This window comes from Bubalus bubalis, chromosome 10 (genome assembly GCF_019923935.1).
Source record: "Bubalus bubalis isolate 160015118507 breed Murrah chromosome 10, NDDB_SH_1, whole genome shotgun sequence".
Classification (NCBI taxonomy): Eukaryota; Metazoa; Chordata; class Mammalia; order Artiodactyla; family Bovidae; genus Bubalus; species Bubalus bubalis.
In genome coordinates this window covers 84,821,713-84,839,427 of record NC_059166.1, presented here as the reverse complement: position 1 = coordinate 84,839,427, position 17,715 = coordinate 84,821,713, and the positions used below count along the sequence as shown (strand labels likewise).

The window sequence follows — 17,715 nt, the reverse complement described above, 5'->3', positions numbered from 1 at the left end:
CATCCTCATCACTTGATTACCTCCCGTTAACCTCATCTTCCAATGCTGTCATCTTAGGGGTGAGGTTTCAACATAGGAGTTCGGGGGTGACACCTTCAGGGCGTGGCACTTACCAATGCAGTGGCCAAGAAGGCTGCTTTGAAACACGTGTGAGGAGCTTGCTTCAGAGTTCTGGGAGACATGTCGGGGAAAGGGGTTGGGAGGGTTGGTGGGGTTAGAGGTGGTGTTGATAGAATTCTATGGTAGCAGTTGGAAGCAGGGTCAGGGAAATACTGACGTATTTGCTTAATTTTCAGTTGCCATCAGTTAGCAGATATATCAACAAACCTTTTTAAAAATGTTCTCCTGAGCTCCAGATATGTTTCTAATGAGCATCATGTTTAAAAACAATTGGACTATATGATGATGTTTTACTTTCATCTAGTTTGTTTCACTTTTTCTATTTCTGTTCAGGGCTCCCATTTCATTTAGTTTATGTTTTCCAATTGCTCCATCTCTTCATTTTTTTTTTAATGTTTTTTCTCAAGCCTTTATCAACCACAGTAGAAAAGCTTTTGTATACATATATATAAATAATATGTATAGTATATATATATTTTAAAACTTAAAAAATTTTTGCCTAACTAAAAAATTTATGACATTTTAATTCACTTGTTTGACTTAATATGAATACTAAATTTTTAATTAAAAAAATAGATACGTGACAAGCAGCAAAGGTTTATTGTATAGCACAGGGAACTACAGTCAATGTCTTGTAATAACCGATGATGGAAAATAATTTCAAAAATAATATATATGTATTTGTATAACTGAATCACCTAGCTGTGCACCTGAAACATTGTAAGTCAACTATACTTCAATAAAATACATATATATATATGTGTGTGTGTATATTAAGAAAAAATGTATTTATTTTTGGCTGCACTAGGTCTTCGTTGCTGTGCATGGACTTTCTCTAGTTGTGTCAAGCGGGAGCTGCTGTCTCGCTTCAGCGTGCAGGCTTCTCACTGTAGAGACTTCTTTTGCTATGGAGTGTAGGCTCTAGGCGTGCCGGCTTCAGCAGTTGCAGCACGTGGGCTCAGTAGTTGTGGTGCCTGGACTTAGCTGCTCAGCAGCATATGCAGTCTTCCCGGCTCAGGGATCGAACCTGTATCCCCTGCATTGGCAGGTGTATTCTTAACCACTGGACCACCAGGGAAAAATCTATCAACAATCTTACTGAAAAAAAAAAAAAAAAAAAAAACCATTTGGGTGAAACAAAATACTATGATACATAATGCACTTGCAGTTTTTAAAATTAACTGACTGTAGCATTTATTTCCGAGAAGGCAATGGCACCCCACTCCAGTACTCTTGCCTCGAAAATCCCACGGACGGAGGAGCCTAGAAGGCTGCAGTCCATGGGATCGCTGAGGGTTGGACACGACTGAGCGACTTCACTTTCACTTTTCACTGTCATGCATTGGAGAAGGAAATGGCAACCCACTCCAGTGTTCTTGCCTGGAGAATCCCAGGGACGGGGGAGCCTGGTGGGCTGCCGTCTATGGCGTCGCACAGAGTCGGACACGACTGAAGCGACTTAGCAGCAGCAGCAGCAGCATTTATTTAAACATAGAATCACATCCAACTTCCTTCTTCAAGGTCAGTGGCAACGTTAGAAGGGATGCCTTTTTCACATTCAGGGTCCAGAGATTCTTCTGAATTATTTAGGCTGTTTCCAGTTCCAAGTAGCATGGTAGACCTTTTTAAAGTCATGCAGCTGTAGCATTCATTGAAAAATATTGGTGTTTGATCTACATTCCTGTTTGGCTAAACTTCAATTCCATTTGTTCCTAAATTAAATTATCAATTCAGTGTGATCTCTTGAATGTCACCTGGAAAGCTTTGATGTTCAGCACTGGGGCGATAACTCTTTAATCATCAGTTAATATTCTCTGAGCGCCTCCTGTGCACCAGGCCCTGTGCTTAAAGAGAGCTGACACTGTGGAGGGAGACATGAGCATAAAAACAAGTAAACAGATAAATAAAACTGTAATAAATGTAACTAATAAAACTTCAGCTGAGAAAGCTAGAGAGGGCTCTCCAAGAAGGGTGGTACCTGAGGTGTCTTGTCCTCATGATGAATCAATCAGTGAAAGTCCTGGCTGTCCATTAACCACTTACTGAGTGTCTCCTCTGTGCCGGATAACATTCTAGACCCAGGGATACAGCAGAGAACACAACAGCAGACAAAACACCCTGCCCTAGTGGAATTTGTATTCTGATGGGAAGAGGTGGACAAACACATGTGTAAAACGGACCTATACGTCAGATGCTAAGCGCTATGGTGAAAAAGCATTGAAGGAAGAGGGGGGGGTTGTGGGGTTGGTGGGGGCAAGGTGGTGGCTGGGGAAAATACAAAATCACGTGATCAGGGAAGGCCTCCCCGAGAAAGTGAGCTTTGAACCGGAAATAAGGATCTGTGACCTAGTGCAGAGCTGGCAAACTTTTTCTGAAAAGGGCAGCTGGGAAATACCTTAGGCTTTGGGAACCACGTAGTGCGCCTGCGTGCTCAGCCGTGTCTGACTCTCTGTGACCCTAGTGGACAGTAGCTCACTAAGCGCTTCTGTCCATGGAATTTTCCAGGCAAAAATACTGGAGAGCATTGCCATTTCCTTCACTGGGGATCTTTCCGACCCAGGGATCGAACTCGCATTTCCTGCATTGGCAGTGGTTTCTTTACCACCTAGCCACCTGGGAACCACACAACCTCTGTTTTAATGGCTCAACAATGCTAATTTTTCTAGGGTGGAAGCAGCCGTGGAGAGTGTGTAAATGAATGGATATAGTTGTCTTCAGATACAACTTTTTTTTTTACTTCTTTTTTTGGTCACACTGCAGGCCGTGTAAGATCTTAGCTCCCAACCAGGGATCAAACCTGCGGCCCCTGATGTGGAAATGTGGAGTTTTAACCACCGGACCCCCAGGAAGTTGCCTACAACTGTATTTATAGACACTGAAATTGGTATCTCGTAGAATTTTCACATGTCATGAAATACTATTATTCTTTTGGCTTTTTTTCAACCACTTAAAAGATAAAGACTGTTTTTGTGGGCTAGAATTGGTCTGAGGGCCTCCCTGTGTTAAAGCCTGAGAGATTTAACAGTGTACTTTGCCCACCTGATATGAAGAGCCAACTCATTAGAAAAGACCCTGATTCTGGGAAAGATTGAGGCAGGAGGAGAAGGGGACAACAGAGGATAAGATGGTTGGATGGCATTACCGACTAAATGAACACGCGTTTGAGCAGGCTCCAGGAGTTGGTGATGGACAGGGAAGCCTGGTGTACTGCAGTCCATGGGGTCGCAAAGTGTCGGACACGACTGAGTTGCTGAACAAGAGCAACAACTTCCCTTGAATTGCTTTGGATGACATGTAATGGTGTTTGGTTAATGATAAGGTGAAATGAAACTTTCATGCTTCTGTAGATACCTTGCTATTTGAGGTCCAACATCTTTGTTGTTGCTTTACGAAGAAAAGGAAAATTCATCCGTTCATCTAGTGACAGATACTCATTTCACTTATGTGAAATTTATGCCTTACAGCTGTCATTTCTAGACTCTGCTGTGCAATAGTAACTTTTATTTTCAACCCATCATACCACAGTATCGCTGAAGACATTTTATGTAGCAATTAGGAGTTTTACTAAATAGCATTGCATTGGGATGCAAGCTGTAGAAGAGTTGTTATAGAGTGGCCTAACTAATTATGGATGTATTTGTCTAATAGGGAAATGTTAGCTTGGGCTGCATAAGACGAGTGTGGCAGCTGTAAAATACCAAGGGCTCAGGTTTCTGTCACCATTTTTGCATAAGGCATTGGTTTTCACATTTTCCAAATAGTTTGTGTACCTCCAGGCATCACAGGTGCATTTCTGCAAGAGAGAAAGAATTTGTTGTTGTTGCTCAGTCACTAAATCGTCCAACTCTTTGCGACCCTATGGACGGTAGCTCTACAGGTTCCTCTGTCCTCCGGGATTTCCCGGAGCTTGCTCATATTCATGTCCACTGAGCCAGGGATGCTATGTAACCATCTCATCCTCTGCCACCCCCTCTCCTTTTGCCTTCAGTCTTTCCCAGCATCAGGGTCTCTTCCAGTGAGTTGGTTTGCATCAGGTGGCCAAAGTATTGGAGCTTCTGCTTCAGCAACAGTCCTTCCAATGAATAGGTGGAAAATGGGCTTCGTCTTTGCATTCATCAAGTGGAGGCGGCCGCCTCGCATCTCACTGGGCAGCACTGTGTTCTGTGATCGCCCCTAGCTACGGAGGAGTTTGAGTCAACAAGTTTTTGTAGCTGAGCACATTGCTTTCTTAAATAAAATCAGCCTTTGGTTATTAAGAAAGAATGGGAGATTAGCTACTGGGTAAATAACTAGCATTAGCTGCCATGGCTTGTAAGTGTTTTTGTTAAAACAAAAAAACAAAAACAGCTACAAGGCTAAATTGACATGGGGGTGAAGGAAGCGACAGACGCCCCACCTTGTTCTCTTTCACAAGTTTCTCTCCCCGAGTTCCTTTAATATTCATTGTAAGGTGTGTTTTGTTCCAGGACAGTTGAAATAAAGAATAAAGCTCTTTGTCAAGGAAGTGATGTGTGTTGTTATCTGAACCCTGGGTTTATGCCAGTATGTGCAGTGCCCTTGATGGCTTCCTCTTGCCTTGTATTACCTGGTACCCCAGCCTCTCCCGGGTCCTCCCCGTCCCTGCCGCTCATCCCTGGCCTCCCACTGTTCCAACCACATTCACCTGATAAGTCTCAAAATCAGCCCTAGTGCCATGACTCATCTTCCTTCCTGAGGCTAATGTTGTAAGCAAACATCCCCTTGAAACTTCCTTCTCTGGGGTAAATCTCTCCCTTTTGTTTATTTGGTTGATTTGCTATCATATCAATTTTCTGTGACCTTAGTTCTTTTTTTTTTTTTTATTAATTTTGCTGTCTCTAAATTTCAACAAGAGTAAAGCAAAATAGATTTCGATTCACCTTGTCTCAAAAAAGTGAACTTTTTTAAAACTGATACTGCATTGTAAACGATTTTTTTTTAATGTGCTGTCAAATAGCAAACTCAACAATAATAATTGGAAACATTAGACATTATGTGCCAGGCAGTATTGTAAGCTAGACATAATTTAAGTGTAACCCTTACAGTGATCCAATGAGGTAGGTAATACTATTGTTCCCATTTTAAAGATGGAAAAACCAAGGCATGGAGAGGTAACTTGGCTCAAACTCACCCAGTAAATAAATGAAGAAACCAGGATTTAGAGCTCTCTTTTTTTTTTTTCCCTTTTTCTTATACGTATAGAGAGTCAAGGAGGCCAGCAAGCAGTAAAATGCTCAGAGTCCAGCTTCACACCCTGTTAGGAAGCATGATTTATATAAAATGCCCCAGTTCTCTCTGGACATGGACTACCATCCCCCTCCAGGTTGTCTTCTATGGGACGTTCTTTCTCTTTCAAATTAATTTCTTGTATTTAATCTTGTGGATATAAATGCCTTCACATTTTTCAAAAAAGTGTACAGCCATAGAGTGCTGACTCTTGCTCCCACTGTGTCTCCCTCCTCTATGCGCCGCCCCCTGGGCCAGCACTTTTGTTAGTTTCTTATATAACCTTCAGCCATTTTTCTAAGAAAATACAAGTAAATATAGATATGTTACTATTTTTTTCTATTTTTTAAAAAAAGTGCTTAGTGTACACACAAATTTTTTTTTTCAGTTGTAAACCTTAGGAACCTTTTCATAGCAGTGTCAACAGTACATACGGAATTTCTCCTTTTTTATTTTTTTATTGATTAAAAAAATTGTTTAGAAAGTATCCAGGTGTTTTATTTTATTTTTTGGTGGCACCATATGGCATGCAGGATCTTAGTTCCCTAATCAGGGATAGAACGCATGCCCCCCACATCGGGAGCATGGAGTCTTAACCACTAGACTGCCAGGGAAGTCCCTCCTCCTTTCTTTCTAAGATGCATAGTATTAAAGTGGTCTCTTTGCACATAAACTTGGTCATGCCTCTTCTGATTTTCTCTTAAAATACAGATAGAATTGCATTAGCTCCTGATGCTCCCATCAGCCATTGCCAGTGTGAGTGATGGCCTGCTTCCTGAAAGTTGATAGGGTATAATGATACATCTGAATTTTCTTCTTAGAGTAATGACCATTTTTCTACCAGTTTTTTTAAGGTATAATTGACATAGAACACTGTATAAGCTTAAGGTGTATAGCATAATGGTTTGATGTATGTATACACTGATTTGTTCACCACAATAAGTTTAGTTAACATCCATCACCCCAGGCCATCTGAATTCTAATATTCTGCAATACAGCTTGCAGATGTGGTTTTAAGGAAGAGGGATGTCGAGACATGGACACTCCTAGACATTGCTAACGTAAATTGAGGAATGTAATTTGAGGAATGTAAATTGAGGTGGCCATGTTGAAAGACATTTTTAGCTTGAGTCCTTCAGGAGTCTGAAAAATGTCTTTGCCCTTTCATCTGGCTTTCATTCATAGGGCTTTGTCCTAAAATAGTATTGAGGTGGTGGTGGCGGCTTAGTTGCTAAGTTGTGTCTGACTCTTGTGATCCCATGGACTATAGCCCACTAGGCTCCTTTGTCCATGGGATTCTCCAGGTGAGAATACTGGAGTGGGTTGCCATTTCCTTCTCCAGAGGATTTTCCCAACCCAGGAATCAAACCTGGGTCTCCTGCCTTGCTGGTAGATTCTTTACTGACTGAACTATGAGGGAAGCAAAATAGTATTGAGAGATACCATCAAAAATTTACAGGGACTTCCCTGGTGGGCCAGTGGTTAAGAATCCTTCCAATCCAAGGGATGCAGGTTCAAGCCCTGGTCGGGGAACTAAAATCCCACATGCTGCAGAGCAACCAGGCTTATGAGCCACAACTAGAGAGCTGCAACTAAGTCCTAACACAGCCAAAAATAAATAAATAAAATACTTTTAAAAGATTTATAAAGATGTTCACGTGATATGGTTTCTAGTGGTGAAACTTAGAAGGGTGCTGAGTATTAAACAATAGAGTAATAGTTTTATACATCTACATGATGAAATTTCCAGGAAGATATTAAAATTAGTGCTTTTGAAAAAAGTTTTAAATGACAGGGGGCAGTGCTCATGATATATTTTTGAATGAAATGGGTGGGTGCAGCTATTTTTACTGACTGTGATCCTGTGAAAGAAATGATCAGGTGGGCTGTAGGGAATTATAGTCCAGCAGTAAATACTGTGTGTGTGTGTGTGTGTGTGTGTGTGTGTGTGTGTGTCTGTCTGTCTATGTGCCTCTATGTTTAGGGTCAGGAGGCTGGGGAGTAAAGAAGTTGTGTATATGTCTCTATATATCCTCATACTGAAAATGTTTGACCCTTTACCCACATTTTGGGGTAGTGGTGGATGTTATTATATGTCTATACCTTACACGTGACAAGTGAAAGTGTTAGTCACTCAGTTGTGTCCGACTCTTTCTGTCCATGGAATTCTCCAGGCAGGGATACTGGAATGAGTAGCCATTCCCTTCTCCGGGGGACCTTCCCAACCCAGGGATCAAACCCAGGTCTCTCACATTGCAGGCAGTTTCTTTACCATCTGAGCCACCAGGGAAGCCTGTACCTTATATATGGAAAACCAAGATAAGTTTCATTTTTGATCACACTCACGAGTGATTGAAATGTGCTGGGTACGTAGAGCTCCAAACAGGGACATTAAATCCAGACCCTTTTCTCTGTTTAGATTTTGGCAGTGGCTGTTGGATAGTAGAATTGTAGGTAACTTTTTGTTCATTCTTCAGTGGGGGTCCACTGAACAAGGATTTTAGGACAATGACATGATTGTCTTGAGAGGAACACCCACTAGGACTTTGATCAAAATAGGTGAACACTTTCAACCTCAGGGATGATGAACTCTACCTGGTAGGGTTGTAAGGGAAAATTAAGTAGGATGGCTGATAACGTTTTGCACATTGGAGTTACAAAATAACATATTCTGAAATAGTATGAATGAGGAGAAAAAGTTAACTTTTTCAGGCATGAGAAATGGCTTAATTCAACTTGGAAATGGCTTAATTCAACTTGGATTTACAACCACACGGCAATTCTCTCTTTTTATAATATTGAGCTTAAAGATGTCATATTTTGCCAGCCTTTTATTTCTGTCTGTACTAATTATGCCATCTCCTTATTCATTCATAGACTTGAACCCAGTGATCTGGGTTTCCATATATAATGTATGGGTTTCCTGGCATTTAACAGACTTCCACCTCAGAGAAACATGTCACTGAAGCTTTGGGGGAGGAGTTGGATTGGGGGTGGGGCTGGGGCTGGGAGGGATTGGTTGGGGCTATGGTATGTGAAGGTTGGTTCTTCAGCATTTTATTTTCTGTGTCGGGAGGTCTTTCTGGCTGCTTCATTTCTCAAATTATTCTTTCCTTTGGCCATTATAGCATTTACTTCACCTCTTAAGTTTTTTTGTTTGATTTTTTTAATGGCTGCACGTCGGCTTTGCAGGATCTTCCCTGGTGGCTCAGACGGTAAAACATCTGCCTACAACGCAGGAGACCTGGGTTTGATACCTGGTTTGGGAAGAACTCCTGGAGAAGGAAATGGCAACCCACTCCAGTACTCTTGCCTGGAAAATTCCATGGACGGAGGAGCCTGGTAGGCTACAGTCCACAGGGCTGCAAAGAGTCGGACACAACTGAGCGACTTCAATGTCATGTTCAATGTCTGTGTCATTAGTTACCCAACCAGAGATCAAACCTGCATTGTCAGCAGTGAGAACATGGAATCCTAACCACCGGACCACTTGAGAATTCCCTTGTTTGGCATATTTCCCAGAATCATTTAGAAAAAGCACACCTGTTTACTCATATGTTTTATATGCTGTGTTGAAGATACTGAATATTGTCACCCCATCTTGGTTTGTTAATACATACCTTAAAAGACAAAGATTTTTTACAGTTGGAAAACCTACACAGGTGTTTGCAGCTCTTCAAGAGCACACCTGACCCCTAGTGACTGGAAGGAAACATAAAGATCAGAGAAACAAGAAGGGTTAAGAAAGGGAGTTCAAAGTAAGGTGGTGCTTGTTGTTCACTCTCACCTTAGAAGTGGAGAACATTTTCCTCTTGTGAGTTGATGAAAGGATGCTTTCATGACAGTGGCTACAGCTGTGGAATATCTGAAAGAGGCACTGAGGCAAATAAAAATGTGGCCACTCCCAGGAATCAATGAAGTGTCAACATCTCAGATGGGCTATATGTGGTTTTCAAATGGTTGGGGGCACAGGGGGTCTTTGTGACTGTACCTGTCAACTTCGAGGGGTGGGAGGGGGAGTGGTTATGGCTCCCAGAAAGCTAAGTGAATCTCCCACCTTAGACCTGGTCTGTCCCTCCCAGACTGTCTGAGATGTGCCCTAGAATTCTGTGCAGAAATCAGTGTATCAGGGCTTTCTTAGCCATCTGCTTGATAACCAGGGAGTGGGTGGTGTGTGGGGTCTGCAAAAATCACCTGTTTTTGGGGGGGATGTAGTTCAGTGGCGTTTGACAATGAGCAATCAAATCTAGTTCATGTGGGAAACTTGCACATATGGTTTCAGAGGAGCATTTCTCCTTATGTATTTGTCTTCTCTCTGCAGATAAAGAAGAAACAGCAGGATGTGGTTAGATTTCTGGAAGCCAACAAGATAGAGTTTGAGGAGGTGGACATCACAATGTCAGAAGAGCAGAGGCAATGGATGTATAAGAACATCCCCCCAGAGAAGAAGCCTGCTCAGGGCAACCCTCTGCCACCTCAGATATTTAATGATGACCAATACTGTGGAGTAAGTAGCTAGATTATTACTACATCATTTCTTTGCCTGGAGTGCAGTTGGGGTTTTTCAGTGCAGACTGTGACCTCCTCACCTAGTACCTATTCAGGTCCACAGATCTAACAGAGAGTGAAGTTATGTGGGCGTGTGTGTCCAAGGTCACAGACTATGTCTTCCTGTTTGCTTTGAGACAAAGGGATGGGAAGAGAAGCTGTGCATATGCGTGTTTATTGTGTTCTACATTTTAAAGCATATTTTTTGATTCATACATTTTGGGGGACAGAATGGAAAGGGTATGTTCTTAAATATTTATTTCTCTAAAACTGCTAATACCTGATTATAAGTCAGCGTTTTGCTTTTTGATGGTCATGAACCAGATGGATCATTGGTGGTGGTGGTTTAATCGCTAAGTCATGTCCGACTCTTGCACTCCAAGAGCCTGCCAGGCTCTTCTGGGTCATTATGAACAGCTAAAATATATCAGATGCCTTCTCGCTATTTGTGGCATTGAGAAAATGAAGGCATTTTTGACTAATTATCTATTTTCCTTCTTATTGCTTAAGTTAAAAAAAAAATGAGAAATTTCTCTAATGAGTAGTTAGGATTTGCTTTCTGCCAGTGCTCTAAGTATGTAAGTCAGTGTTTATTTTGAGACCTGCATTGCAGTTCTTTAAGGATGGTGTGGAAAGGGGGAAGCGCTACAGTGTGGAGGTACTTAAGGTGAAATAAAGAACTGGGTTGTCACTAGAATGGAGAAACGGGGTAACAGTGCCTTTGGTGGCTCAAAAGGAAACAGGTCTCCGTGAACATGAGAGAGAATGAGATGTTGAGACATAAAGCCGTAAAGATTGTGCCCAGCATCTTTGCACGTCATGAAGAGAAAATTGAACCTGGTCTAGACCCTGATTTGCGTTCTAGCACCGCTTTGTGTTGGCTTGACCCCTTTGGAAAGTCACTTATCTCTTTATTCCTTAATTTTCTCATCTTTACACAAAGGATGATAGTGTCTATGTTACTTCCCAGGATATTTGTGACTGTCTCTAAAGTGCTCCTGAAATTCTATACCCAGCCAAATTACCACTCAATTACAAGAGCAGAATAAAGGCATTTTCACAGCTGCAGAATCTGAGTAACAGAATCCAACAAAACCGCTGGATTTTTACATTTTCTTGCACTGTTTAACTAATAGCTTTCTTTTATTTTGTAATATTTACTTATTCATGTGGCTCACCGGGTCTTAGTTGCCGCATGCGGGATCTTCCATCTTCGTTGGTATGTGTGGCATGTGGAAACTCTCTTAGTTGTGGCGTGTATGTGGGATCTAGTTCCCTGACCGAGGATCAAACCTGGGCCCCCTGCATCGGAGTATGAGTCTTAGCCACTGCACTACCAGGGAAGTCCCTAGCAGCTTTATTTTGAATTGTACAGTTTACACAAATTTTCAACTATTATCTCATTTTGGCCTGCAGGCATGAAAGTATTGATACCTTTTCTAGACTCTGTGATCATGAGTGGGATACACCCTTGGTTACCATATATTTTCCTTGATAAAATATGTGATCATGACTCAAAAAAATCCACAAAAATAGTAACCTTTATTCTTATATAATAATGCAGCTTATTTCTTGTTGATGCTGCCTCTTCAGACACTGAAGTGTGACCATCCTCTGCTCTTGTCTATTTCTCTACCCATTTGCTGCTTATGTGGTTCAGGACTATCGGTGTCTCCTAGTTTTATTTTAAAATTGGAGTTGTTTTTAATCCTTATTGTTTCATAGCCCTATTAAGAGGAGGCAGGTAGAGACATCTTTGCTTTGTCACCATAAAAGCCAAAGTCTTTAGGGCCCTTTTGAGTAGAGGAATGTATTTAAAGAATAAAAAGGAATGTGATGTGGAATAAAGTTAATTCCTTTTCTTTATTTTCACTTCTTTATGACTTTCAAAATCTCTGTATATCTTTGTCCTATGGAGTCTATGGAATTTTTTTCAGGTAGACTGGCAGCTGGCTAGAGGCTTCCATATTTATCAACTGTGCCAGATAAATGGCGTCTTCTATTGGAAGGACTGATACTGAGGCTGAAACTCCAGTACTTTGGCCACCTCATGCGAAGAGTTGACTCATTGGAAAAGACCCTGATGCTGGGAGGGATTGAGGGCAGGAGGAGAAGGGGACGACAGAGGATGGGATGGTTGGATGGCATCACTGACTCGATGGACATGAGTCTGAGTGAACTCCGGGAGTTGGTGATAGACAGGGAGGCCTGGCGTGCTGCAGTTCATGGGGTTGCAGAGTCGGACACGACTGAGCGGCTGAACTGAACTGAACTGAACTGGTAGAGCAGTCAGTCCCACGGCGGTGGTGGCAGCAGCATTGTGTGTGCATCTGTCTTTATAGTCTGTTCTGGCAGCAGTTTTGAAGACAGTGTCTGCTTTTATCAAGGCCCAATAAATTCGACTTTGAGAAAAACAAAAGAATTAGAGGGCAGTGAACCATGGCTTCATTCAAACCACCTGCTCCTGTGCACCTTTCTTTGCGCAGTGACAGTTTATGAGCAGGCTTATCTGGCTGGATAACCTGTGGAAACCTGCCGTATTGCAAATGACAGGATCTAGTAAGCACGAAGATTCTCCTATTTCCTAAATTGGCTGGAAATTTTACTACTTTGTTTTAAACTGGATGAGCTAGGCATGTGAGACATTCATAGCTGCTAAGCTATTTGCTAACCAGTGTGGACAATTGCCCTCTCTCTCCTTTAACACTTGAAAATCCTGCCTTTAGCATTTGAAATTTCCCCCCAAATGAAAGCATCCTGGCATGGCTTCTTCCCACCCTAGATGTGGACATAGAGGAAATGATGCAGAAATAGCATCAGTTGGAGATGGCTCAGTGAGCATCAGGGAGTGGTGGGGCCAGGTGTAACCTGGTGGCTGGACACCGTATGTTTGGCGCCTTGAGGAAGCTGATCCTGGGGTTTGGCCTGGATGTGTTCTTGGCTTCCCAGACATGGAAATTCCTCTTGTTTTCTAAACTGGATCTCCAGCCCTAATATGGATTCTGTGAGTTCCCCCCATACCTTTATATATTTCTTTCAAGTTTCCAGTGTCTATTTCAGTTTGTGAGCAAGAGCACTTGTTGCTCAGACTGGTTGCTCTTGCTGTTTCCCTGAAGTGTCCTACCATGAGCAAGATTCTTCTCTGGAAAGGAAGTCCTAAAGGTCAGCATCCCAACATGTAGGCTTTCCTCCTTTTAGAAAGCTCAGATCCTCATGTTCAAGGTTTAAACTCTGTTCTCTGTCTGTGGAACTGGCATGTGTGGAATGCACCAGAAATGAAAATGCACACATCTGCACAAAATGAAAACATTTCCTCCCATTTCTTTTCTCCCTCCCTATTTAGAAGGAAGAAAAAAAAAAAAAGAAAAGATTTGGATTTCTTTATATATTTTTTTTTCTTAAAAATATTTATCATTAAATTTACTTTCTTTTTTTTTTTTTGGTTGCACCACTCAGCATGTGGGATTTTAGTTCCTCAACCAGGGACTGAAGCTTTGCCTCCTGCAGTGGATGCACAGTCTTCCCCACTGGACCGTCAGGAAGGCCCCCAAATTTACTGTCTTAACCACTTTTAAGTGTACAATTGAGTAATGTTATGTATATTCACAATGCTGTAAAACAGGTTCCCCAGGATTTTTCATCTGGCAGAACTGAGATTCTTATACTCATTAAATACACCTGTTTGTCCTCTCCCCCAGCCCCTGATAACCATCATTCTACTTTCTATATCTATTGAATTCAACTAGTTTAGAGACCTCCTAGAAGTGAAATCATACAGTCTTTGTCCTTTGTGCTATGTCAGAGGACATAGCACAATGTCCTTAAGGTTAAAGAACATACATGATGTCATCCATCATGTATGTCTTCATCCATTAAGACTGCTGTAACAAAATACAACAGACTGGGTAGCTTACAAACAATAGAAATTTGTTTCTCAGAGTTTTGGAGGTTGGAAGATCAGGGTTACACTAGGGCTGGGTTCTGGTGAAGGCCCGCTTCTGGGTTGCAGATTGCCAACTTACTGTACTATCCTCTTGTAGTGAAGGGGTTAATGGAGCTGTAATCTCATCCAAGAGGGCTCTGCAGACCTAATTGCCTCCTTTGGGCATTGGCGTTGCAATGTATGAATTTTGAGGGGCTTCTATTGTCTGTGTGTGTCACATTTTGGTTTTCTACTCATCCATGATGAACATTGGGTTGCTTCTACCTCTTGGCTATTGTGAATAGTGCTGCTATGAACATGGGTTTGCAATATCTCTTCAAGGTACTGTTTTCAGTTCTTTGGGATACATACATAAAAGTGGAATTGCTGCATATCATATACCAATTCTGTTTTTAATTTTTGAGGAACTGCCAAACTGTTTTTCACAGTGGTTGAACCATTTTATAATCCCATCAATAGTGCACAAAAGTTCTAACTTCTCCGTATCCCCACCAACACTTGCTATTTTCTGTTCTTTGGGGGGTTTTTTGTTGTTGTTGTTGTTGTTTTTTAGAGTGCCTATCCTAATGAGATCCAACCAGTCCATTCTGAAGGAGATCAGCCCTGGGATTTCTTTGGAAGAAATGATGCTAACGCTGAAACTCCAGTACTTTGGCCACCTGATGCGAAGAGTTGACTCATTGGAAAAGACTGTGCTGCTGGGAGGGATTGGGGGCAGGAGGAGAAGGGGACGACAGAGGATGAGATGGCTGGATGGCATCACTGACTCGATGGACGTGAGTCTCAGTGAACTCCGGGAGATGGTGATGGATAGGGAGGCCTGGCATGCTGCGATTCATGGGGTTGCAAAGAGTCAGACACGACTGAGCAACTGATCTGATCTGATCCTAATGGGTATAAGGATATCTCATTGTGGTTTTGATTTGCATTTCTTTCATGATTAGTGATATTGAACATCTCCTATACTTTGTTTTCTATTAGTATATTGTCTTTGGAGAAATGTCTGTTCAAGTCCTTTGCCCTGTTTTTAATTGGGTTATTTGACTTTTTGTCACTGTGTAAAAATTCTTTGTATATTCTGAATATTAACCTCCTATCAGATAATGTAATCTGCAAATATTTTCTCCCATTCTTAGGTTGCCTTTCACTTTTCTTGATTGTGTCTTTTGATGAACAAACTTTGTAAGTTTGATATTGACTCCTTTGGCTGTTTTTGTTTTTGTTGCCTGGGCTTTTGGAGTCACACTCAGGAAATCATTACTTGCCAAATGCAGTGTTATGAAGCTTTTCCCCTATGTTGTCTTCTAGAAATTTTGCAGTTTGGGGGTCTTATGTTTAGGTCTGTAATTCATTTTTTTTATGCTGATTTTTTTATATGGTATAAGATAAGGGTCCAGCTTCATTCTTTTGCGTGTCATTATCTAGTTTTCCTATTACCATTTGTTGATGACACTGTGCTTTTCCCATGGAGTGATCTTGACGCTTTTGTTCAAGATCATTCGACTGTATGTGTGAGGGCTTCTTTATTTATTTATATTTTGGACTCTATTCTGTTTCACTCATCTATATGCCTGTCTTTATGCAAGTACCACACTGTTTTGATTACTGTAACTTTGTAATATGTCTTGAAATTGGGACATGTGATTTCTTTAACTTTGTCTTTCTTCAAACTTGTTTTGGCTTGAGATTCTGTATGAATTTTAGAATTTTTCCTTATTTCTGCAAAAAAAATGCCATTAGAATTTTGATATGGAAATGTTGGGTCTTTAGATTGCTTTGGGCAGCATTGACATCTTGACAATATTAAGTCTTTCAATCTATGCACATGGGATTCTTTTCATTTTACGTCTCTGTTCATTTCTTTAAGCATTGTTTTGTGGTTTTTAGTGTTCAAGTCTCTTACCTCTTGGTTAGGTTATTTCCTAAGTGGATTTTTTTTTTAATGCTATTATAAATAGAATTATTTTCTTAACATCCTTTTCCAATTGTTGATTATTAGTGTGTAGAGACACAAGTGAATTTTATATGTTGTTTTCTTTTTGTCCTGCAACTTTGCTAAATAAGTTTATTAATTCTTTCATTTTATTAAAAAGTTGGGAGTTTGAAATGGGAATGCAGCCAAATTTTATTTAACTTGGGATCATGTTAACCAGTTTGTGGATTCGCCATCTAGAGGAGAAAGACACAATGAGCATTCACGTAATTGAGATGAGCAGGTATGTGTTTGGCTAAGGATGCCAATACTTAGAATTGGGTTATGAGTGAAGTAGAGGAGAGAGATGAAGTGACGTGGAAACTGTGGCTAGAACTACTCATGTAGCATCCTGTCTAATGAAGAGAGGGCAGTTCAGCTAAGAGACAGATGGCAGACTTTTATAGAAAAACAACCTTTTGATTAGTTTCCATGAGGCAACCTATGAAATTATCTATTATTTTAAAACTATTGAATTACTTTTTTTTGCAGTTTTAGATCTTACTTGCAAAATATTAAATTTGTACCTAGGCATTGGGTGTATTGGTCACCAAATAAGATTACATTAATGCTATTGACTAGTTTTAAGTAATGATTTGAGGGACAGCTCTGACTGCCTTTCCCCATATTACCTTGGTTACTTGGAGTCTGAAAGCAGATGACAGATAGGGTAGACTTCAGGAGGCACAGAAATGCTAAATGACCAGCAGTGGTTCTTTGTGGAGTCTCCTCCCCTTTTCTTTGTTAGGTATGAAAGGAAATGAGATATGTCAGCATTTTATAACTATGGGTAGAGGCTCAGAAGCACACTAGAATACCTAAATATATGCAGTTGTATTATTCCCAAGTGCAGTGTTTTATGTAACTTTTGAAAAGATTGTCTCTGGGTGATATATTTTAAGTGTGTTTTAGAATCTTTTCTGAAACTGAAGAACCAACTCCTTTAATTATTAGTTTTACAAATCCCTACCTCATACATGTAATTTTATTTTAAAAATGATTACACATACACGTACATATATATAGTCATCCCTGACCAACCTAGACAGCATATTAAAAAGCAGAGACATTACTTTGCCAACAAAGCTAGACAGCATATTAAAAAGCAGAGAATTGACTTTATCAACAAAGGTCCATCTAGTCAAACCTATGGTTTTTCGAGTAGTCATGTATGGATGTGAGAGTTGGACTATAAAGAAAGCTGAGTGCAGAAGAATTGATGCTTTTGAACTGTGGTGTTGGAGAAGACTCTTGAGAGTTCCTTGGACTGCAAGGAGATCCAACCAGTCCATCCTAAAGGAAATCAGTCCTGAGTGTTCATTGGAAGGACTGATGTTGAAGCTGAAACTGCAATACTTTGGCCACCTGATGCGAAGAACTGACTCATCTGAAAAGACCCTGATGCTGGGAAAGATTGAGGGCAGGAGGAGAAGGGGACGACAGAGGATGAGATGGTTGGGTGGCATCACTGACTCAATGGACATGAGTTTGGGTAAACTCCTTGAGTTGGTGATGGACAGGAAGGCCTTGTGTGCTGCAGTCCAAGGGGTCACAGAGTCAGACACAACTGAGAGACTGAACTGAACTGGTATCTGCAGGGGAGTGGTTCCAGGACCATGAATGAGCATACTGTATCTACCATTTTGTGCCCTGCTTTGTTTCGCCAACAAAAATAGCTTCCATGTCATTGCAAACTTAATTTTTAAAAATTTTTAGACATTGTGTATTATTTCCTTGGATGGATTATTAGAGGGCTTCACTGGTGGCTCAGACGATAAAGAATCTGCCTATAATGCAAGAGACCGAGGTTCTATCCCTGGGTTGGGAAGATTATTAGAAGGGTTATTAGAACTTAGTTAATCATCACCTGTCCTCCCACCTGCCATGG

General features: G+C 41.0%; 1 protein-coding gene across 1 annotated transcript in view; it reads left to right on the top strand.

Annotated features, from left to right (window-relative positions):
• Positions 1 to 17,715, top strand: part of SH3BGRL2 (SH3 domain binding glutamate rich protein like 2) — a 73,337-nt gene that overhangs the window by 38,086 nt on the left and 17,536 nt on the right. Inside the window, exon 3 of the mRNA XM_006046993.4 lies at positions 9,686 to 9,871. Within this exon, the coding sequence (XP_006047055.2) occupies positions 9,686 to 9,871 (186 nt within the window). The remainder of the gene's footprint in view (positions 1 to 9,685; positions 9,872 to 17,715) is intronic.